Here is a 24963-nt window from a genome sequence, read left to right on the forward strand (position 1 = left end):
TCAATCTCGTTGTAGAGAAGCTTGGTAACATACAAGAGAAAGATGTTAAAGAGCACTGGTGCTAGCACACACCCCTGCCTCACCTCTGTGGGTACAAGGGAGGGCTTGGACTCTTGTCCTCCTATGGTCACCTGAGCAGTCATCCCATCATGGAACTGACGGAGGATGTTAATAAATTTATTGGAACAGCCAAACCTGAGGAGGACATCCCATAAGAGCTCTCTTTGCACAGTGTCGAATGCTTTGGAGAGGTTGACAAAGGTATTAACAGGTCCTGATGTTGCTCCTGGCACTTTTCCTGAAGCTGCTGGGCTGTGAGGATCATGTCGATCGTGCTCCTTTTCTTCCTAAATCCACACTGCGATTCAGGCAGCATTGACTCAGTGATGTTACTGATGAGCCTCTGAAGCATCACCTTAGCCAGGACCTTTCCAGCAACAGAAAGGAGTGATATGCCCCTACTATTGCCGCAGATGGCCTTGTCACCCTTGTTCTTATAAATTACAACGATGTTTGCATTTCTCCATTGCTGTGGGATGTTCTCATCAGTCCAGGCCTTGGTGATGTACTGGTAGAGGGTGCGCATACACATGTACCCTCCGTTCTTCAGTAACTCAGCAAGGATATTGTCAGTGCCAGGGGACTTGTTGTTCTTAAGGGAATGGACAGCTGATAGAACCTCCTGGAAGGTTGGTGGTAGACTGAGGTTGTGGATAGGAGGAAGTTCCGGCAGTTCATCCAGGATGGTGGGGTTTGCGTCAGAATCCTGATTAAGCAGGGTGTTAAAATGCTCAGCCCACCTCAGCAGAATGGTATTCCGATTCTTCTGATATGTTAGTCCATCTGCTGTTTTCAGAGGAGTAACGCATCGATTTATTGGGCCGTAGATGGTTTTGACAGCATTGTAAAAATTATGCATATCGTTATTATCGGCAAAGGACTGAATTTCATGTACCTTTACGATCCACCTCTCATTTTGTATGGCCCGTATTGCCTTTTGCGCTTTCCTCCGAGCTGCCTGCCAGTGCTGCCTGATGCTAATGGATGATGGGTTATCTAAAGTTGCCTAGTGTGCTTTGTGCATGTCCTTAAGCAAGTTGTGGATGGTATCTGAGTTATTGTCAAACCAGTCTTGATGGTTCCTGCTCTTATTGGACACACACACACACACACACACACACACACACACACACACACACACACACACACACACACACACACACACACACACACACACACACACACACACACACACACACACACACACACACACACACACACACACACACACCACCCCCATTAGGTTCTATGGAGGGAAATAAATATTTGACATTTCAGGTCAAGCCCTCTCATCGGGTCTGGAAAGAAATATGGCAGAAACCAGAATAAAAAGGAGGGGGAGGGGAAGGCAGTAGCTGGTGTGCAATGAGGTGAATCTGGGTGAGGGGGGAGGTTGGGTTGGTGGGGAAGCGAGGGGGAGGGAGTCATGTAAATGATATGGCAGGTGAAAGAGCAAAGGGCTGAAAAGGGGCAAGGACAGTTAAGGGTTTAATTGTTTTTTGAAGTGTTTGGTGATTACTGTCCTTAGGCCTCTGTGTCTCCCTACTTCTCCAAAGCTTCTTGCCACTTAGAGAAGACTCTGTTCCAATATGTGTTAGATTTTAGACCCAAAGTTAATTAACTCTCTCCTCTCCATGTGGAGATTCATCTTTCACTGTTTTGCTCATTCATTCTGTCTTTCAAAGCCCCTTTGCAACTTACTTCAGTATTTACTATGCTTCGTGGTGTAGTCAGTGAATTTAGACATTTACTTCTCTATCTCCTTGAATAAGTTATTTATAGATATAGTGAAAGTTGAGAGACTGGGTTATGCAAGGAATCGTATTTTATCAATTTCAGAATCAGAATCAGGTTTAATATCATGAAATTTGTTAACTTTACAGCAACAGTACAATGAAATGCTTGATAAATAAATGTAGAGGAAGAAAACTGAATTACAGTAAGTATATGGATGTCTATTAAGTAGCTAAGTTAAAGTAAGTAGTGCAAAAAAAATTTGAAAAGTAATGAGGTAGTGTTCATGGGTTGAATGACCATTTAGAAATCAGATAGCAGAGGGAAAGAAATGTTCCTGAATCACTAAGGGTGTGCCTTCAGGCTTCTGTACCTCCTTCTCATTGGTAACAATGAGAAGAGGGCAAGTCCTGGGTGGTGGAGGGGCGGGGGTCCTTAATGACGGACACCGCATTCCTCAGGCACTACTCCTTTCAGATATCTTGGGTACTATGGAGTCCAGTGCCCATGATGGGGCTGACTAATTTTACAAGTTTCTACGACTTACTTTAATCTAGTGCAGTAGCTGCCCCCGCCCCCCATACCAGACGGTGTTGCAGCCAGTCAGAATGCTCTCCAAGGTACTTTTGCAGAAGTTTTTGAGTGTTTAGTTGACAAACCAATCTTCTCAGATTCCTAATGAAATATAGCTGCTGTCTTGCTTTCTTTGTAGCTGCATCAATATGTTGTGTCCATGTTAGGCACTCGAAGACATTGACACCCAGATCTCGAAAATGCTCACTCTCTCCACTTTTAATCCCTCTATGAGGATTAGTTTGCGTTCCCTCATCTTACCCTTTCTGAAGTCCACAATCAGCTCTTTGGTCTTACTGATGTTGAGTGCAAAGTTATTGTTGCAACACCACTCAACTAACTGGTATATCTCGCTCCTGTACATCCTTTCATCACCATCTGAAATTCATCCAACAATGGTTGTATCAGCAACAAATTTCTAGATGGCATTTGAGCTAGCCACACAGTCATGGGTGTAGAGAGAGTAGAGCAGTGGACTAAGCACACATCTTTGCGGAGCACCAGTGTTAATTGTCAGCAATGTGGAGATGTTATTTCCTATCCATACAGACTGTGGCCTGCTGGTTAGGGAGTTAAGGAACTAGTTTCAGAGGGAATTTGAACAGATTTTCAATTTTCACCCATAATTAATTCCTACTGAAAACAATAGCTTGCTACCACCCTGTAGCTCCTCCAATCCCATTTCAACTCCCTCAAAAGTCTTAGTAATTTATAGATCAATGACTCAGCAATGCTGCCAGATTCATCCCCACTCCATCAACTTCAGCAGATCTCAGAAACCAACCCTATTCCAAAACCAGAATCAGAATCAGGTTTGTTGTCACTTACATACAGAATGTTGTGAAATTTAAACACAAAGTACACTGCAGATGCTGTGGTTAAATCAAGACATTACAAAAATGCTGGATGAACTCAGCAGGTCGGGCAGCATCTGTTGAAAGAAGCAGTCAACGTTTCGGGTCGAGACCCTTCGTCAGGACTAAAGAGGGAGGGGGCAGGGACCCTATAAAGAAGGTGGGGGGAGGGTGGAAAACCAATCAGAGGAAAGATCAAGGGGTGAGGGAGGGGATAGGCCGGAGAGGTGAAGAAGGAATCTAAGGGGAAAGCACTATGGGTAGTAGAAGAAGGCAGAGTCATGAGAGGTGATAGGCAGCTAGAAAAGGAGACAGAGTGAAGGTGGGTTGGGGGAAGGGGGAGGGAGGGAATTACCGGAAGTTGGAGAATTCAATGTTCATACCAAGGGGCTGGAGATGACCCAGACGGTATATGAGGTGTTGCTCCTCCAACTGAAGTTTGGCCTCATCATGGCAGTAGAGGAGGCCATGTATGGACATATCCGAATGGGAATGTGAAGGAGAGTTGAAGTGGGTGGCAACCAGGAGATTCTGTCTGTTGTGGCGGATGGAGCAAAGATGCTCGACGAAGCGGTCCCCCAATCTGCGTCGGGTCTCGCCGATGTAGAGGAGGCCACACCGAGAGCACCGAATGCAATAGATTACCCCAACAGACTCACAAGTGAAGTGTTGCCTCACCTGGAAGGACTGTTTGGGGCCCTGAATGGTGGTAAGAGATGAGGTGTAGGGACAGGTGTAGCACTTTCGCTCGCAGGGATAAATGCCAGGTGGGAGATCTGTGGGGAGGGACGTGTGGACCAGGCAGGGTAATCTATTGCATCCGGTGCTCCCGGTGCGGCCTCCTCTACATCGGCGAGACCCAATGCAGATTGGGGGACCGCTTCGTCGAGCAGCTATACTCCGTCTGCCACAACAGACAGGATCTCCTGGTTGCCACTCACTTCAACTCTCCTTCACATTCCCATTCGGATATGTCCATACATGGCCTCCTCTACTGCCATGATGAGGCCAAACTTCGGTTGGCGGAACAACATCTCATATACCATCTGGATAGTCTCCAGCCCCTTGGTATGAACATCGAATTCTCCAACTTTCAGTAATTCCCTCCCTCTCTCTTCCCCATCCCACCTCTACTCTGTCTCCTCTTCTAGCTGCCTATCACCTCTCATGACTCTGCCTTCTTCTACTACCCATTGTGCTTTCCCCTTAGATTCCTTCTTCACCTCTCCGGCCTATCCCCTCCTTGCTTTCCCTCCCCCCACCCCTTGATCTTTCCTCTGATTGGTTTTCCACCCTCTCCCCACCTTCTTTATAGGGCCCCTGCCCCCTCCTTCTTTAGTGCTGATGAAGGGTTTCGACCCGAAACGTTGACTGCTTCTTTCAACGGATGCTGCCCAACCTGCTGAGTTCATCCAGCTTTTTTATATGTTGTGAGATTTGTTGTTTTGAAGCAAGAGAACAGTGCAATTGCAACTTAAAGTTCCAATTTTTAAAAGTGTAAGAATTTAAGATTAAGACATTTTCTGTGGTGGGATGGAGAGGCAAAGGGGAAAGATGATTGAGAAACCATCCTGAGTCTGAATCATTATGCATATTTAAAGCTGTAGCCAGAACACTTCGTCTAGGTTTAGTCACTGAGGAACAAGAGAAATAGTCAAATGCCGCATTTCTGGAAAGAAAGAAGCAGCAGGATGTTGACAGTTACTATGTATTTTATCAGCCAGTATCTTGCTTATCTTGCTGTAATAACCATCAAACAAAGGAAGAGACATAGACATCTTAAAAATCATGTGCTTGCAAATTAAAGTAATGCATTGATAATGATAGACAGTCTTGTTGAATGCATCATATCATTTATTCTTAAATATAGCTATACACAATTGTTATATGACATTAGTTACACTTCTGCTGAAAATTGTGTTAAATTTTAAACCATTTATCTATTGTGTTATTTCATTTATAGTTGCAGCATAATTGCTATATCACTTAACTATCATGTTGTTTAGCTGACTATAACAAACCAAAGTTTATATAGCAGAGTATTGACATAATATAACAACTTTCACTTCTATAGAACTTTAAAGTAGGCAAGTCCCATTGTCCTGATGGAATACATCCCAAGGTACTGAAAAGTTATAACAGAGGCATTGGTAATTCAATTCAAGCAACGCAAGATTGTTTAATGCCATTTCCAGTACACAAGTGTAAAGGAGAACAAAATAATTCACCAAAATTCTCTGAACACCCAGCAGATTGCAAGACAGTGAATGTCACGCCACAACTTAAAACAATGTAGACAAAAGGCAGATAACTATAGGCTAGTTAGCTTAGGCTATGTCCACACTACACCGGATAAATCCGTAACTGAAGCTTTTTCTCTTCGTTTTTACCCTCCATCCACACTAAAACAGCGTTTTTGTCCCCTGAAACCGGAGCTTTTCAGAAACGCTTTCCAGGGTGGGTATTTTTGAAAATGCTGCTTGGTTAGATCAGTGTGGACGGGGTAACCGGAGAAATCTGAAAATGCTGTCAGACGGCAGTGCGCCATTTCATTGTTTTCTTGAACGCAACCTAACAATTTCAGAACAGACGGCAATGAGACTGAAGCCAGAAGAGTTAGAAATATACTCACCAAATACTTTGACCCATAACTTACTGAATAAATAAGTATACTCACTTTGCCCTGTTTTCTGTCCTTGCTTGTATGAAGATGGTTTACCTACTTCATACTTCTCTGACAATAGATGTGTAACAGCCTAATGTAACATTGTATAGAAATACAAGACAATACTGATGCAGACATGTTTTACACGTTTAACAAGGTGTATTATTAATGCAACAGAGTTAGTCAGTTTTTCAATGTTCATCGTCAGCCAGGTCATACTGTCCGTGAACTCCCTGTCGGTTGCCCCCATACTCTTCAGGATTTGTTTCTTTCAGTTTTAAGTCCTTCTGCATGACAGCCAACAGCTGTCCGTCGTTTAAGTTTTTCTAGTCTGTAACTGAACAAACGCGCACTGTCTTTCATGGCGAGATTTGACACCAAACATGTCACTTGTTTTCAGTAGATATGTCCTGCGCATGCCCAGCAGGAGGAGATTCGCCGAAATATCCGTTCCAATGTAGACAGAGATATTTTCAAAAACGCGTAGTGTGGATGCCTATCGTTTTAACACAAAACTGGCGTTTTCAAAATTATCCAGTCTGGTGTGGATGGAGCCTTAATATCTGTAGTCAGGGAAAATGCTTGAAGCTGTCACTAAGGAAGAAATAGCAAGTATCTGGATAGAAGTGGTTCTTTCAGGCAGATGCAGCATGGATTCAGGAAGGCAAACTTATTGGAGTTCTCTGAGGATATAATGAGGGCGGTGGATAAACGGGATCAAGTGGTGTTGCATACTTGGATTTCTAGAAAGCTTTTGATAAGGTGCTGCATGAAGGACATCCATAAGATAGGGATGCATAAAGTTGGGGATAAAGTAGCATAGATAGAGGAGCAGTTAACCAATAGAAGGCAAAAAGTTGGTTTAAATGGGTGCTTCTCTGGTTGGTAATCAGTGATGAGTGAAATGCTACAGGAATTGGTGCTGTCTCACAATATATGTTACCAGTTTGGAAGAGGGGATCAAGTGTAGCTTATCTGAGTTTGCTAATGACTCTAAATTGAGTAGAAAAACAAGTTCTGCCGAGGATACAGTGAGTCTGTGGAAAGATATAGAATCAGAATCAGGCTTATTATCACTGAATTTTCCCCTTCCTTTCCAGTCCTGCCAAAGGGTCTCGGCCTGAAACATTGACTATTACTCTTTTCCATAGAAGTTGCTTGGCCTGCTGAGTTCCTCCAGCATTTTGTGTGTGTTGCTTTAGGTCTACGATAGGTCTAGAAATTTGCTGTTTTCTGGCAGCAATACAGTGCAAGACATAAAGAATTACTATAAGTTGCAATAAAAAATAAACAGTGCAAAAGACAAATAGCAAGGTAGTGTACATGGGATCATGGACCATTCAGGAATCTGATGGTGGAGTGGAAGAAGCTGTTTCAAAAATGTTGAGTGTATTTCCTACAGAGAGCTATCTCGAAAGCAAAGGAACAACTCCGCATGAGGTTGCATCAACCCTGGCAGAGTTTACAAGCCTTTACATCCTACAAAAAAAACCTAACATCATGAATGGCTGTGATGTTTCACTCTGAGATGAGCTAAACGCATTTTATGCACGCTTTGAAAGACAGAGTAAAACTACAGCTATGAAGATCCCTTGCAGCACCCGTTGACCCTGCGATCTCTGTCTCGGAGGCCACTGTTAGATTGTCTTTCTAGAGGGTGAAACCTCGCAAGGTGACAGGCCCTGCATACCTGGTAGGGCACTGAAAACCTGTGCCAACCAACTGGTGGATGCATTCAAAGACATTTTCAATTGCTCCTTGCTACAGTCAGAAGTTCCCATCTGTTTCAAAAGGACAACAATAGCACTCACATCTGTGGTGATAAAGTGCTTTGAGTGGTTGGTTATGGCTAGAATTAACTCCTTCTCAGCAAGGTCCTAGACCCACTGCCATTAGCCTATCACCACTATAGGTTTACATGGATGCAAGCTCATTAGCTCTTCATGCAGCCTTGGATCAGCTGAACACTACTAATACTTATGTCAGGATGTTGTTTATTGCCTATAGCTCAGTGTTTAACACAATCATTCCTACAATTCTGATCAAAAAACTCCAAATCCTGGGCCTTTGTATCTCTCTTGGTAACTGGATCCTTGATTTCCTCAATGTCTATGCCACTAGCGGCGCCAGAGATTTTTTTCTTGCTGGTGCTACAGTGGGGCTGAATTATTCAGTGACTGTGCTGAGGGACGTACTGTATGGTAATATGTATTCGCAAGGCCAGACGTGTGGCGTTCAAAAGTCAGTTTCAAGCACTGTGTGCCTAATATAAATGCCCCTGTTGATTCACAAGCAACAGCAATTGATAGATCTAATATAGAAGTGAACTGTGACAGTGTCAACAGCATCGGAGACAGCCAGGGCTACACAGAGCATAAACAAACAAACCAACAGAGCATCTGACCCACAGCGCACAACATGAATCACGCACCAATCCCACAATCAACATCAAATGTGTGATTTTCAACTGAAAAACACAACATTAACCCACAATGTCCACTGCTATTTGCATTACAGAGACAGACAATGCCAAAAGATACACCATTATTAAAGTCAAACAAGGCAAACAACAGATATAAGGCTTTACCAGGAGTTGGACAAATCATACTCTGACCATGTAATACCTCAATTAATTCGGCTACCGAATTTAAAACAAAAATCAACAGAATCACCGCTTGGAAGTCTGAGCAAAACCAGTAGGCTTAATAGCAGTAAATGTAATATTTTAGGATTTGTAGGAAACATAAGGACTATGGGGTATCCACCACAAAATAATAATTATAATCAGCATTAGTCTAGGCCCAAATTTTTAAAAAATCAACTGCACTCACCATGGATGTTTTCAGAGAAGCACAATCCCTCTGTTGTTGTGACTGATGGCGAAAGCATCAGTGATTTTCTGGATGTCAAGTGCCCAGGACATCCAGCTGTTTATGACCGACATTGCCAAATTGCTGTTCCGAGCATCACCGCTGCTATTCCTTAGGTCGTTTTTGAGGCGTCTGAGGCAAGAGAAACTCCGTTCACATGAGGCAGATGTCACAGCCAGAGTCAGTGATATGCAGATTAGTTTGTATAAATCTATAAATGCATCGCGGTAGGGTCTCATTGGAGCTAGAAATTCCACTGTGTCATTCACTGTCTGTCCTTGCTTCTGTTTTGTTTCCAGCAGATGCCAAACCTGATGTAGCTCTGCAGTCTGGCTCACTCCATAGTATTGGGCCATTGGCCAAAGACAATTCTTGTCTAGGAAGAGCTTGTATTTGGGACTCAATGCTGAGACTCGAGTCAGAACACCCCCAGTCTCAACTGAGAACCGTCTTTTCATTTCAGTCAGAAGTCTGTCTACAACTGGATAGAAACAGTGCTTGCGAAGGTCGTCAGAGGATGTGACAGGTGTGCGTTCAGTTTGGGCCTCAACAACAAAATCATGTAGGCGGTGGGGTGGCTAGGCCTGTCTCCTTTCTTGTGGTCTGCTCCTCACACTGGCCTTGATGCACAGGTCCCTAGCTCTTGCCTGAATTTCACTCCATGATTCCTCTCCCCGTTTTGCTGAGAGAACATTGATAACGGACTAAGCCAAGTCCACAGCGGTTGAAAGCTCCAAACTGGGAGATTGTAGCTGGTCCGACATGAACTTGGTGACTCGGAATAAATCCTCAAACAGAGTGAGAAGTAAAGCAAACTGCTGGTCAATCAGTCCATTTACAGCTCTGGCCTCCGTTTTCCTCCGTGCATTTGGTTGACCCATAATATCCAGTAGCGTAGCTAGAATGGCAGGGAGTGATTTCCTTATAGCCCACAAAGCTGTATACTGCCATGCCCAGCGTGTATCTAACAATTTCTTCAACTCCACGGGCTGTGCAGTTGATTCCAGTTCTCTCTGTTTCTTCATGAAAAGATCATGGGCAAAGTTTGAAACGAAGTTGTAAAGCAGCTGCACAGTTTCAAAAAACTCACCTGCTTGTTGTACATTGCTCACAACATCCACTGAAACAAGGTTAAGTCTGTGAGCATGGCAGTGTATATATAATGGCTGTGGGACCTCTTTCCTGAACCTCTCTCGTACCCCGTTGTTGCACCTGGACATCACTGCCGACCCGTCATAACACTGACCTATACACGCATTCTTATCAATAACACACTGGGCGAGTGTCTGTTCAATGCTTTTAAGAAGCGATTCTGCGTCCAATCCTTCTGCTGGAGTGAAGTGCAAGAGTTCTTCAAGCATTGTTTCATTATTCAAATACCGCACCACCACTGATATTTGCTCCTTTTTACTCAAGTCTTTACTTTTATCCACCATGATGGCAAAATGTCCAGTCTCCTTGATTTCTGCACTTACTTGACATCTGACCGTATCTGCCATAATATCTTAATTTCAATTTGGATATCGTGATGGGTGTTTTTTGCATTTCCAGGATTGTCCTCTATTTTTTTAGCTACAGTCTTATCAAACTGCCCAATTACACTGAGCAACTCAGCAAAGTTTCCCCTATTGCCAGATCCATCATCCTCCTGGTGTCCTCGCTGGGCAATGCCTTGGCATGCAGTATAGTGTAGAGACTCAACCACTGCTCTCATATACTCATGATTTTCTTGGACAATCTTTGCATGTCCTTTATTAAACATACTTCCCAATCTTGAACTGTCTTGTTTTCTCAATCTGAATTCAGCCCATGCCTCCGTAGCAAACTTATGAGCTCCACTTACATGGTGGGTTTTGAAAGCTGTTGTAGCTTTCTGCCAGTTGCGGTAACCGGTGACAGTGAAGGTAGACTCAGAATGGAACCCACGTCCTCCACGCAGGAAATGCCTGCATGCGAAGCAGAACGTAGTATCTTTCGTGATCTAATATTCCAGCCAGGAGTACAGGTCAAACCAGCCATGAATAAAACTCCTTTGCTGATTGGCAAACTGTTGCTAAGGGTACTTTTTCAATGCTGGCCGATGGGGTCCTTCCTCAGGCTGCTGGCTAACATCACTAACAGTATTCCCACTAGCACTAAGAGCAGCTTCATCCACGTTCTCTTCCGAATCCCGCTCCATTTCTTGTTCCTCTACTTAGCCCTCACACTCCTTCGATGAACTGCTGTCGTCATCATCCCCACTTACTTCTTTCTGCATGTTGCTTTCAATTAGACAGGCACAGGCTGAGACTCCACTGATTCCTCTGGATGAGGTCGTTTTCTCACTAAAAATCGATCCACTGGTCTATGCAAATTGGAAATAGTATTTCCACCTCACTGACAATCAACAATGGTGCACCTCAAAGATCTGTGCTTAGCCCACTGCTCGAATCTCTCTACACTCATGACTGTGTGGCTAGTCACAGCTCAAATGCCATCTATCAATTTGCTGATGACACAACTATTGTTGGTGGAATTTCAGACGGTGATGAGGAGTACAGGAGTGAGATGCAGTATACCAGCTAGTTGAGTGTGTCACAGCAACAACCTTGCACTGTATGGGACTGAAAGAAGCTGCAGACAGTTGTGAACTCAGTCGGCTCCATCATGGACACTCGCCGCTGAAGCATCCAGGAATAGCTTCTTCCTTTCCGTCATCAGATTTTTGAATGGATTTTGAACCCATGTATTGAGGTTTATTAGGGTTTATGCTCCACTTATTTAACTATTTAACTTATTAATTATTTAACTATGATGATGGTAATGAGAAGAGAATCTGCCCCAAGTTGTGAGGGTCCTTCATGATAGACGCTGCCTTCTTGAGGCATCACTTTTGAAGATGTCCTCGAAGTTGAAGAGGCTTGTGTTTGTGATGGAACTGACTGAGTCTACAATCCTCTGCAGCCTTTCAATCTTGTGCATTGAAGCCTCCATACCAGGCTGTGATATAACCAGTCAGAATGCTCTCCACGATACATCACTAGAAATTTGCTATAGTCTTTGGCCAAATACCAAATCTCTCAAACTCCTAATGAAGTATAGCCACTGGTGTGTCTTCTCCATTTTTGCGTCAAGATGGAGGATAGAATTTCCCAGATGTTGACAACCAGAAAATTGAAGCTGCTCACCCTTTCCACTGCTAACCTCTTGATGAGTATTGGTGTACGTTTTCCTGACTCCCTGCTCCTTAAGTTCACAATCAGTTTCCTGGTCTCATTCATGTTGAGTGCAAGATTGTTTTTGCAACACCACTCCCTAGCAGATCTATCTTGCTCCTGTACACCTTCTCATTACCATCTGAGATTCCGCAAACAGTAATGGTAATGGCAAATTCATAGATGGTGTTTGAGCTGTGCCTACCTACGCAATCATGAGTTTAGAGATTTGGACATATATGGATATATTCTGTCTCTCTCTCTCCATCCATTTGTGTGTGTGTGTATATATATATATATATATATAGATATAGCCTATCTATGTATATTTATCTATCTATCTATCTATCTATCTATCATATCTATACATAGATAGGTTGTGAGTGGGCAAGAGTTGGGCAGATGCTGTACAAAGTTGGTAAACGTGAGATCATCCACTTTGGAAGGAGAAATAGAAGATCAGATTATTATTTAAATAATGAAAGATTGCAGCAAGCTGTTAAGCGGAGGTACTTAGGATTGCTGGTGCATGAATCACAAAAGGTTGGTTTGCAGGTCCAATTGGCTATTAAGAAGGCAATGTTGTTCTTCATTGCTAGAGAAATTGAACTTAAGAGCAGGAAGGTAACAGGTAAAGACATGTGTCTTGGAGTATTGTGTGTCGTTCCGATCTTACTTGAGAAAAATTATACTGACTTTGGAGAAGGTGCAGAGGTTCATTAAGTTGATTCTGAAGATGAGGGAGTTTGCTTATGAGGAGAGATTGAGACGCTTGGGACTTATCACTGGAATTCAGAGGAGTGAAAGGGGATCTTTTAGAAACATAAAAAGTTATGAAAGGGATGGATAAGATAGAGGCAAGAAAGTTGTTTACACTGGTAGGTGGAACTAGAACTAGGGGACAAAACCTCAATTTTTGGTGGAGTAGCTTCAGGATGGGGAAAGAAGAGGAACTGCTTTTCCCAGAGAGTGATGGATCTGTGGAATTTCTCTGCCCAGGGAAGCAGCAGTGGCTATTTCATTAAAGACGTTTAAGACCACAGACTTGCGTATTAGGGAAATTAAGGGCTCTGGGAAAAGGCAGGTAGGTAGTGCTGAGTCCATGGTCAGATCCACCAAGATCTCATTGACTGGCTGAGTAGACTTAATGGGCCAAATCACCTACTCCTGCTCCTAGTTCATATGTTTTTACAAAGTAGCAAATGAAGAAAAAACACTGCACATACTGTATGTGAAATCTGAAATAAAACAAAAAACCTGGAGTCAGTCAACAGGTTAGGCAACATCTGTCGAAAGAGAAATACATAAGGGTTCAGAAAGCAGTCACTTCATCAGAAAGTAGCAAATCTTGCCAAGGTAATTTAAAACACAAGTACACCCGTTCAGTCAAAACTAAGTTCTTTACCTATACCATTACACATTTCAACCCTATCACTTTACTTCTGGACCCAAAACCCTCATTTACACTTTCACCACCTCACTGCTTTGATACTCGCAAAACCCTTGCAGGCCTCAACAGGGCAAATGCGCAGGGAATGTCTCCTCTGGCAGGGGAATCCAGAACCAGAGGGGACTCTCTCAGTGTAAGAGGCTGATCATTCAGGGTTGAGCTCAGAAGGAATTTCTTCACTGAGAAAGGTGAATCTTTGGAATTCTCTCGCTCAGGAGTTATGGAGGCTTGGTTATCGAGTATATTCAATGCAAAAATTGAAAGGCTTTTGGATATTAAGGAAATCTAATGACGCAACAAGCACAGAAAGCTATGCCTACTCCTATTTCTTATGTTCTTATAACGCTGTTCCAGTCAGTCTCCCATGTCAATGGACTAAAGTCCTTCACTTCTTTCAGCCCAGCCCCACCCATACTGTGCTGGAGGCTCTGTTTGCCATGCTCATTTAAAACAGATGTTGATAGATTTTTGGGTATTAAAGATTCAGAGGATGTTGTACAATAAAGGGAATATGGTAAAGTGGAAAGGAGGTAAAAGATAGCCAAGATCTTACTGTATGGCTGAGCAGGTGTTAGGAGCTGAATAATACAATAATACCCCACAATACACGGCGGAATATTCAATTTCTTGAGTAAGGGGATGTTGTTTGTACACTGTATTTAAGCTAGATACTTCTGTTTATTTTGTAATATGTTTATAACTATGTTGTGGAGTACATCATATTCTGATTCATGTGTAGTCTTAACTTTGTGGGTAATTAAAGATGGTATGTCCTGGTGCCTAACAAACGGGGCTCACCACTCTCAGTGGGAGAGAGAGAGATCAGGGCTGACAGGAGTTCACAATGGACAAAGTATGGAGCCATTATTGTGTTGTTTGGTATATATATTTTTTGTAAATATTGGCAGTTTTCTTTTCACTACTTTCGCTAATTTTTGTAAGTTTGTTTGTTGACGCGCCTAATAAACACCCTTGCACGAAAGTGCTAAGTGAATCCAGCCATTTTTCTTCCTTTGGACATAACTCACGTATCTAACACTAATGTATCCTTTTTTATCTCTATTAAAAGCATTACAAGCATTCTTCTGACCCACATACAGTAGAGTGTAGTGTAAATGTAAGCAGGGGTCACTTCTGCCACAATTGACAAGCAGTCAGTTGTAATGATCAAATTTAGACCTGCAGAAGTGCACCACCATCAACCAAGTTCACAGTAACAAATCAATGGTACAAATTCTCCCACAGGAGAGGAAATGATCATTTTTCAAAACAGACAGATATGAACTATATTTTACTTCATTGTCATTTCATCTTCATTTATTGAGTTTTCCCAGAGTGTCTGAGGATATGCTGGTTAGACTGACTGTTGATGTCATGTGTTATCTTGGCCATTGATTTAAAGTAACTGTAACTAAAAATCTGTTTTTATTACATCATTCTTTATCAGTTTTATAGACTCAACTTTACAACTGTTCATTTTCTATGAAAACTGTATCAATACCCTTGTTTATTACTGAGATATATATTACCTTACTTATTCATTAAATTTTCATTGCTTGCCTGATGATACACAGAAAGATGACATGAAATATACATCAGGTTAGAGTTAGGGACATAGCTGCTACTTTGTATTATTAAATTGAGAGGTTAGAAGCAGCAGATGATAATTTCCTTGGATTTGTCAACAAGGACTGAGCAGTTTGATAATTGTTCCATGAATAAATGGCACCATGGATAACTAAGTCTTGATCTTTAAGATTTAATGCTTTTCTATTCGATCCATATTTTTTCTATTTGGGCAGATTCTCACAATCAAGGATCACTTGCTTCCACATCAGTTTTGTGTACTCTGAGGCAGCTAATGAGGCCAATTTAGGATTTGCAGACTCCTTTACGGATGCTCTGGTCGCAGTTCAAAGTTCAAAAGTAAATTTTGTTATGAAAGTGCATGCAAGTTATCATATACAACCCTGAGGTTCATTTTTGTAGGCATACTCAACAAAACTATAGCATAGTAACTAAAGCAGGATCAGTGAAAGACCACCAAACTAGGACGTCCAACCAGAACACAGAAGACAGCACACTCTCAAGTGCAAAAAGAAGAAACAATACTAATCAATAAATAAGCAATAAATATCAAGAACATGAGATGAAGAGTCCTTAAAAGGGAGTCCATCGGTTGTGGGAACATTTCAATGGGGGGGGGGGCAGTGAAATTGAGTGAAGTTATCCCCTTTGGTTCAAGAGCCTGATGGTTGGAGGTTAGTAACTTTTCCTGAACCTGCTGGTGTGAGTCTTGAGGCTTTTGTGCCTTCTTGCTGATGGCAGCAGCAAGAAGAGAGCATGTCCTGGATAGTGGGGCCCCAGATGATGAATGCTGCTTTCCTGTGACAGCATTTCATGTATACGTGCTCAATGTTTGACGGGTAGCTGTGTGGCGTGCTCCTTCCACTGCTTGCAGTGTTTCTGTGTACTCCTTGAGGCTTTCAACACCATCCTAAATGACCCCATAACCTTTGATTAATATTCAACCACTTTAGCTAAGAAGTTAGCTGTCGTCGTCGTCAGGTCGCATCTGGAATTTCCAGTTGGCGGACGATTTCCCTCCACGCCGCTCTGACATATTGGGAAATCATGTACGTGGCAGGTTACAGCAGTGGTTTGGCTTTGCCTTCTGCCAGGTGAGTTTAAAGAGATCACCAGCTCATGCAGTGGATGACCAGGACGTCTACGTGTCTTGTCATGCTCTTAGTGCTCCACTAACGCCTGCTGGCCTGCCTTCTTGACCGTTGGACCATTAATTGGTCTCCTCTGCTTAATCTGCCGGGGCCAGACTTCACATGCTGGGACAGGCAGTTCCCCTACCTCACTGAGGGCTGAAGACCTGTCGGCTCCCCTCACAAAGGGTCTCTGCCCGAAGCATCGACAGCGCTTCTCCCTATAGATGCTGCCTGGCCTGCTGTGTTCCACCAGCATTTTGTGTGTGTTGTTGTTTGAATTGCCAGCATCTGCAGATTTCCTTGTGTCAGCTCCCCTCACCTGGTTTAGCCCGTCTGCCAAGACGTGTTACAGCTACTTGGAGCCACAGGTGGCGACCAAAGGTGGACAAGCTGCCCTGAAAAAGGGCAGGGCAGGCCCCCCCATCAAAGGTGCTACCCCTCCCTAGACACCCTATACACCCCAAGAAGCTAGACATTCTTTTCATAGTTGATCCAAGCTTTGCAATGCTTTGATATATGACACAGTGTATATACAGAGAAAAATATATATAATTGTAAATGAAGCTGTGAAAGTAGAACTAGAGGACATAGGCTCCGGCTAAAGAGAATAAGTTATATTAATGACAAATTGAAGTTATATTCATGACAGATAAAAATCATGATGTCCAATGAAGATGTAGAGTAATCCTCCAGCTGTGACCAAAACAAAAATAAACAGAAATAATTTTTAAGAAGTTACAATAGGTATTTTTGAATTTATTCATTCTTAATTATCCTGTGACCTAAGATATGATTCGGGTAACAAATGTGAACCTTTACCAATTACAACATAGAGTAAGGGCTTACAAAAACCAATTACGTAATAGTATGTGTGTTGTGGAAGAGTTTGGCTAAAAAGCCTGGATATTTAAATAAAAGGTGTTTGGTTCAGAAGAAAGAATTGTTCTTTTTTCATGATCTACTCTTCCTGCTTTGAACCCTGCACAGTGACCTTCGAGCTGATGCCTACCAGTCAAAATCTTCAACCGTCCATAGTCTATCTCAACCATTGACTCAATTATAGACACTCTATGTGTTGCTGCATGTTGCAATTGATGATTGTCTGACAGTCCTATAAATTACAGAGCCAATCCTTCCTTGATGACTAAGATATAATTAAAAAACACTTTTAGATTCATATTCTTGTCTGCGGCATAACTAAGGGAAATTCTTAGAGACACCTCGTGTGGCACACACCAGTACATTAACAAAAATGATAAGTGCAGACACAATAAAACATAGAAGTCACACAGAAGACCATAAGATATAGGAGCAGAATTAGGCCATTTGGCCCTTCAAGTCTACTCCACCATTTCATCATGGCTGATCCAATTTTCCTCTCAGCCCCAATCTCTTGCCTTCTCCCCGTATCCCTTCCTGCCCTGACCAATCAAGAATCTAAAGCAGTGTGGTTACACTGGCCTGTTTGAAAGTTTATTAACTGGTACATTTTTTTCAAAACAGATTTTCTATTTGCCTTTAACATAGGCAAATGAACTTAAAGAGATGAACATACATAAATGTAACATTTCTTTCTATAAATCAAAGGCTTCAGAAATGACAGACAGGAGTTTGTCTTATTCATTTTACTTTATACTCTGGTCTGAACACTAATAGTCATCTACAATATGCAGTCATATTGAAATTTTCATTAAATGATGGATTATAAAGTAAACTTGATTTTACTGAGCTTGTGTGCTTTTGAGGTGCAGTTGCCCAGAAAAGCCACTAGATGTTGCTGTCGAATGATTTTTTTTTCCCTCTCTCAGAAAGGGGTTTCACTTATCAGCTGATTTTATTTTACTTATTGACACCTAATATAATCTCTCTCTCCAAATAATAAGCATCAGCATGGAGGTCGACTGGACTTAACTATCCATCTGAGATCGGCTGGAGGATGAAGAGATAAGCAATGAATTTAAGAAGATCAGGGAGTAAATCTTCATTTGGCAGATTGCAACGAGTATACCACGGTCCTGAAGAATTGGGGTGATCTTTGCTGAGCAGGTGATGGGTTTGTCAGAGGAGGCTGAAACGTAAATGGAAGAAGGGTAAAGGAAACATTTGCTGCTTGGACTCCAATATTCGAACCTTTCAGAAAATATAAATTAAATGGAAACTTATTTCAAAAGGATAATATTTTTTAAAACGAGCATACCAGATTCCTTGTGGAGTCAAACCACATATCACAGTGAACTTCATATTTTGAGAGGGGGGAGGGGCGGCACACGTACAATGGATGAGTTCTGCAGTGAATAGGCGACAGATCCTCGGGAGAAGGAACCGCTCAACAGGGTGGAGAAGCTTCGCTCACACAGGGAACGGCAGGTTCAGAATCAGATTTAATACCATTAGCATATGTCGTGAAATTTGTTGATATGCAGCAGCAGTACATTGCAATACATAAAACTATAAATTACCATTATATATAAAAATGAGGTAAGTAAAATAAGAGTGAGGAAGTGTTCATGGAGTGATAATGATGGAGGGGGGAGAAGCTGTTGAGTGTGTGTTTTCAGGCTCCCGTACCTCCTCCTTGATGGTAGCAATGAGAAGAGGGCATGGCATGCTCTGGGTGATGGGGTTCTTTAACGAAGAACGCCGCCTTTTTGAAGCGTCACCTTTTGAAGATGTCCTCGATGCTGGGGATCCTAGTGTCCATGATGGAGCTGACTGAGTTTGCACCTTTCTGTATCTTTTCCCGGTGCTGTGCAGTGGTCCCTCCAGCCCAGACAGCAACGAAACTAGAATGCTCTCCAATTCACATCTGTAGAAGTTTGTGACTGCAAAAGTATGTCTTTGGTGACATACCGCCTCCTCAAACCCCTAATGAAATATAGCTGCTGTCCAGCCTTCTTTGGAACCACATCAATATACTGGGCCCAGGAAAAGATCTTCAGAGATGTTGACACCCAGGAACTGGAAACTGCCCGCCCTTTCCACTGCCGACCCCTCCACGAGGACTCGCGTCTTTCCTTCGACTTCCCCTTTCTTAAGTCCACAATTCATTGGTCTTACTGACGTTGAGTGCAAAGTCGTTTTTACGACACTAATCAACCACCTGATCTATCAGGTTTGACATTGACCTACTTCAACGGTGTTGAATATATGATCTAGCCGGGAGGAATACCCCTTTATTGTGCACACTTCAAGGGGCAAACGATTTTCTGCCAATGATATGAAGTTCATTCTGATACTTCAAAACAATGATGGCCGGACGTAGCCTTTCCCGATGCCAAATGCAAGGAGCTCGCTCTAGGCTGACAGTCAATTACCAGCCGTGTCACGTCGGCGGGTGGGGCCGCACATTTCTCCACCTGTTCCGGCTCTATCCGCTCCACTTTGCCGGGTGCGATGAACAAAGACTGTGCCTTGCTGGCTGCTGTTTCACTGCTGTCTGCCATTCAGCAGGGTAAGAGACTGGTTTACTGTATCGTCCTCACTGTAGGATACACGGTGCCTTTTGAACTACCTCACAACATGAATGTCGATTGCGAACCAGCCCAGAGTGGGAAGTCCCGCTAAAGTTCCATCGCCTGACTTCCATAAAGTGCGTCTGCTGCATTCCTGACGGGGAGGCGCGCGTTCCTTCCTTTCCCCACGTTGACCAAATTAGCGCCGTGGCCATTTGTAATTGTAAATCCCTTAACAGAGAGACCCAGGCTTAACATATACAAATCTTCTGAGGGTTGCAAGGCGGATGGGGAGGGCAAACCGCCCTACAGTTTGAGGGTAGAAGAGTTTTATAGAGGTCCTTTGGGTGAATCCTACGTTTAAACCCCAGTTGAGGTTTGGTCTCCAGTTCTAGATAGAGCACTATAGGATTTGGACAGGGATCAGTTTACTTGAATGGTCCCACTGGTCAATCAAGTGGCCAGGCTAGGATTGGTAAAGAGGTGGTCATAGTCATGCATCGATTAAAAGGTCAGTTAAGACTGACTTTCAAGTTAATTAGATCTGAGGGAGTCAATTTTAAAGTGACTGGCAGAACAGATGTCAAATGAAGATTTACTCATTCATTGCTGATTTTTCCTCCCTTCAAGCTATTGATTCCCCCCCCCCCCCCCCCCGCTGAGTATTTGATAGTTGTTTCAAGTTGACAGGTTTGATGTTGTAAGGGAAGGAGGGGTAAATATTTCTGATATTGAACCTCAAAAGTTTAAGGTAACTGGCAAAGATAAAAGAGGAGATATGTTTTCTATGTAGTGGGCTGTTACAATTAAGCATGTATAATAGGGTGATTGAAGCAGATTAAAATATTACTTTGAAATAACTTGAATTTATAGTTGAAAATGTAGACAAAAAGTATACAGAGCTATAGATAGATAGATAGATACTTTATTCATCCCCATGGGGAAATTCAACTTTTTTCCAATGTCCCATACACTTGTTGTAGCAAAACTAATTACATACAATACTTAACTCAGTTAAAAAAAATATGATATGCATCTAAATCACCATCTCAAAAAGCATTAATAATAGCTTTAAAAAGTTCTTAAGTCCTGGCGGTAGAATTGTAAAGCCTAATGGCATTGGGGAGTATTGACCTCTTCATCCTGTCTGAGGAGCATTGCATCGATAGTAACCTGTCGCTGAAACTGCTTCTCTGTCTCTGGATGGTGCTATGTAGAGGATGTTCAGAGTTATCCATAATTGACCGTATCCTATGGGTACAAAGCAGGAAGTGAGACTAGTTAGCTCCTTCAGGGGGATGTGGGACTTTCTGTGCAAGGTTGATGAACTAAATGGCCTTCTATGCAGTTATTCTATCCTGTTTGAAAGTTGGCTACTGTACTCTTTTCCACAGATGCTCCCTGGTCTACTGAGTTCCTCCAGCATTTTGTGTGTGTTATCATGGCATCTTCCTAGATCTTGTAGTATGAATATGGTGGAGTTGCCTCCAAGCTTCAAAATTGAGTTTCTAACTCTCTACTTTTCCCCAAGCCATTACTTTCTAATGTTGAGTTCCATTCAGCACCAAAAATCAAAACACATGACAATCTGTTATTGCTTATTTTTAATACGGTAACTTTCAGAGTTGTTTCTGATACATTTTGCTTGTCTACTCTGAGGCATGCAATAAATGAAACAGGAATGAAATAATTTTGGTGTGACTTCGTTTCCAGATACTGCATACTGCACAAGATAGCCTGTTGCATAGCTATCACTCCTGTAGCACGTGCACGATGCAATCATTCTTGAAGAGACGGAACACCACAGCATTCTTAATGAATGCTGAAGGTATTTTGGAGGGAAAAAAACAGAACCATACAGCATAAAAACAGCCATTGGGCCCTTGTTACCATACTAGCACCCATTTGTGTATTTCCTCTTGTATCCTCATTAACCACTAGCTACCCCAATGCAGTCATATTCTCTTGTCACACACTCACAGTACATTATGAGCAATTGACAGTGGCCTATGTTAGCAAGTCTTCAAGATGTGGGGGGAATCTGAGTATCTGGAAGAAACTACATGGTTACAGAAGAACGTGCAAACTCCACACAGAAAGCATCCAAGGCCAGGATCAAACTCAGGCCTTTGGGTCTGTGAGCCAACAGTATAAACCATTGTGGCACCCAAATGAGGGTATATCTTTCTTCAGCCAGATTCCCTGAGATTCCCTGCTGTGTTGCTACAAGTGAGCAGTGATTTTTAAGTGGAAACGCGATTTTTTTTCTTAAGCTAGGAAATTGGGTCAAATGTAATGGATGGTGGCATTTATGCTCAATGTGACTAAACTGAGCAAACAAAGGAGAGGCTTGGGCTGTTTCCATATCCCAAGCCTCAGTTGGGAGTACTGTATATTATGGCACTTCAAATCTTAGTCCAGGTAATGTGCAAGTGTTTTGAGGATATCTGTCTTGCACTATTTTGGGGAGTGGCCTCCAGACCTAGTTTCCTTCTAAGCTTTCTATCTTCTGTCCTCCAGATTTTGATTTCTTTGCTAAGGTAAATAGGTTCTTTCTGTCTAGCCCTCCCATTATATTACTTTTTTCCCTAGTCTGCTTTATCCTTAAAAAAAAAACCCATCTTGGTTGATCTCCGACTGTAATTCTCCATTTCTGAGTTCATTCTCATAAATCATTTTTGCATCATCTCTGGTGCTTTCAGGTACTTCCTTAGTGTGGAGGCAAGAACTGTAGGATTTTAATGGGGACAGAGTATAAATTTTATTTTAAATCTAGTTTCTTGGCACCTGCATGTTTCACTTAAGGTGATTAATAATAGGGTGGAAAATGTTGTGGAGCCGGTTACTTTATCATTCCATGTTATAGTGTCAGAAATTAGCACTTTGTGTAATCAACCTACCTCTTAACCTTTACTAGAGTGTCATCAACAAGGAGTGCCTTCTTTGGGAAGGAAAAGCACTCCACTGAACTGTCAACTTTAACTTCCTTTAGTTTTGGTGAAGTTACGCACATTTATGTGCTGATTTTTTTGTTTCACATGCGACGTCAGAGAAAACACCAAAGAGATCTATGGCAAATAATGTTGAAATAGATGTTAGACTTCCTTGTTACCTGAGCTATTTAGACCAGACAGCCCAGTTTTAATTCTGATCGGCAGTACAGAAGCTAACCTCATCTCAGAGATAATGATTTTGCTTGGTGATGGACTATTGATGTTCTGGTGATGATCACAAAAAGGATTTGGTTAAAGGAAAAGTTAAGTCTACTTTAGCTTAATTTTTAAGTTCTAAGAAAAATTATTTTCCCATCACATCGCTTACCCAGGTCTTCAATTGTCTGTAAAATTAACTATTCTTTGTAGAAAATCTTCTTTACGTATGCCTTATTTTTTTCTTTCATGAATTTTAGTTTGTATTTCCTTGTTTTATTTCAGTGTGCTGAAATATTTAGAAAGTAATGTTGGGGCTTAACCTTACCTGTATTTTAAAGGGATGTTATTTAATTGTGTCCATCATTTTATCCATTCTTTCCCTGAGTTAGATGTTTAAAGCAAAGGAGCAGCTTCCCAAAGTTTGAATCTTTCCCTTATTGTGATATTGTGAGGTTTTTTATTTGATATTAGAAGGGGAACAATTGAGACGTCCATCAGGCAAAGAGTAATGGTGATAGTTCCCAGTCTGTCTTTTTACTGTCTGTCAGATGGTACCTGATCTGCAGTGAGGTGCCACATAAAAGGCTGGTGTACAAGAGTTATTGGTATTAAAGCAAGATTGTTAGCATGGAATGAGGATTGATCTTTGCATAGAAGAAAGAGGGTCTGAATACACAGTTCTTTCCAGATGGAAGGAAACAACTAGTACAGTGGTCCTGTGATTGGTTCTTGGCCTCAATCATTTACAGTTTATATTAATAACATGGAGGAAGGAGCAGAGCACAATGTGTCAAGTTCGCTACCAGTGACATGAAAATGACAATCCTTTCTACAGGGGCACAATTGAGAGCATCCTGACTGACTACCTCACTGCCTGGTGTGAGAACTGTACTTCCCTCAATGGCAGGACTCTGCAGAGAATGGTGCGGACAGCCAGGTGCATCTGTAGATGGGAACTTTCCACTGTTCAGGACATTTACAAAGAGAGGTGTATAAAAAGGGCCTGAAGGATTATTGGGGACCAAAGTCACCCCAACCACAAACTGTTCCAGCTGCTACCGCAGCATAAAAGCCAGGACCAACAGACTCTGAGACAGCTTCTACCACCAGGCCATCAGACTGATTAATTCATGCTGACACATTTGTATTTCTATGTTATACTGACTGTCCTGTTTTTTTGTACATACTATTTATTATAAATTACTTTAAAATGCACATTGCACATTTAGATAGAGACGTAACGTAAAGATTTTTACTCATGAATATGAAGGATGTAAGTAATAAAGTCAATTCATTTCAAAAGGTTAAAGGACATGCTGTGATGAGGTTAATTAGGACTCTGCAACAGGATATAGATAGATTAAGAGGACAAAATAGTAGCAAATATAAACTGATAAGAGAAATTTATAGGTAGATTATAATCCAAACGGGGAAAGCCAGCAGACAAGTGAAGTACAGAGGAGTTTATTTGTACTTGTGCATGAATTGCAAAATCCTAGTAAGAAGTTTAAATGGTATATTAGTCTTTATTGCAAGAGGGCTGGAGTTCAGAGATAGTGAAGTACTGTTTAAATTTCACAGGGCATTGGTGAGGGCACACGAGTACTGTGCAGAGTTTTGATCCCCTTATTTAGGAAAGGATATGCTGGCATTCAAGGTAGACTAAAAGAGATTCACTAGGCTAATTTCTGGATTGAGAGGTCTATCCTACACAAACAGCTAAAGAAATTGGTTCCATACTTCTGGAATTTAGAAGAATGAATGAATATTGCAATGCATATGATCCTTAAGTGGACCTGACAGTGCAGATGTTGAGGTGTTTCCACTAGGAAAAGATTGTGAAATGACAAGGTATTGTTACGAAAATAGAGGACAGTCATTTAATTAAAATGGAGGTACATGGGGATTTCTTTACATAGGGGATGGCCCATTTGAATATGTTTCTCAGTGTTTTGCAGTTTGATACACTGAGGATCGTGTGTAACTGATGGCATTCTGATGGTACTGCTACTCTCCTGCACTTTCTGTTTTAAATTTCAAAACAGAGGCCTGTTCTTTAATTGTTGTCAGCGATGCTTTCTCACACTGTAGAAGAGCAGCCTTGTGTTATTTTACCTTTGTAGAAATCAAATTTCTACAGATGTACCCTGGAGAACATTCTAACTGGCTGCACCACCATCTGGTATTGGGGGGCGGTGGTGGGGGGGGGGCTACCACACAGGATTGAAAAAGCTATAGA

At 42.0% G+C, this 24963-nt stretch overlaps 1 protein-coding gene across 2 annotated transcripts in view; it reads left to right on the forward strand.

Annotated features, from left to right (window-relative positions):
* Window positions 1-19191: 19191 nt before the first annotated feature.
* The window catches only part of mgst2 (microsomal glutathione S-transferase 2), a 32780-nt gene continuing 27008 nt past the window's right edge, over window positions 19192-24963 (forward strand). The window contains exon 1 of one of the 2 annotated variants that reach the window (XM_073042727.1): window positions 19192-19571. In XM_073042727.1, the coding sequence (XP_072898828.1) occupies window positions 19366-19571 (206 nt within the window). In that variant the 5' untranslated portion in view covers window positions 19192-19365. The remainder of the gene's footprint in view (window positions 19572-24963) is intronic. The other variant, XM_073042728.1, reaches the window with a different exon arrangement.

This window comes from Hemitrygon akajei, chromosome 4, assembly GCF_048418815.1.
Source record: "Hemitrygon akajei chromosome 4, sHemAka1.3, whole genome shotgun sequence".
NCBI classification, from domain to species: Eukaryota; Metazoa; Chordata; class Chondrichthyes; order Myliobatiformes; family Dasyatidae; genus Hemitrygon; species Hemitrygon akajei.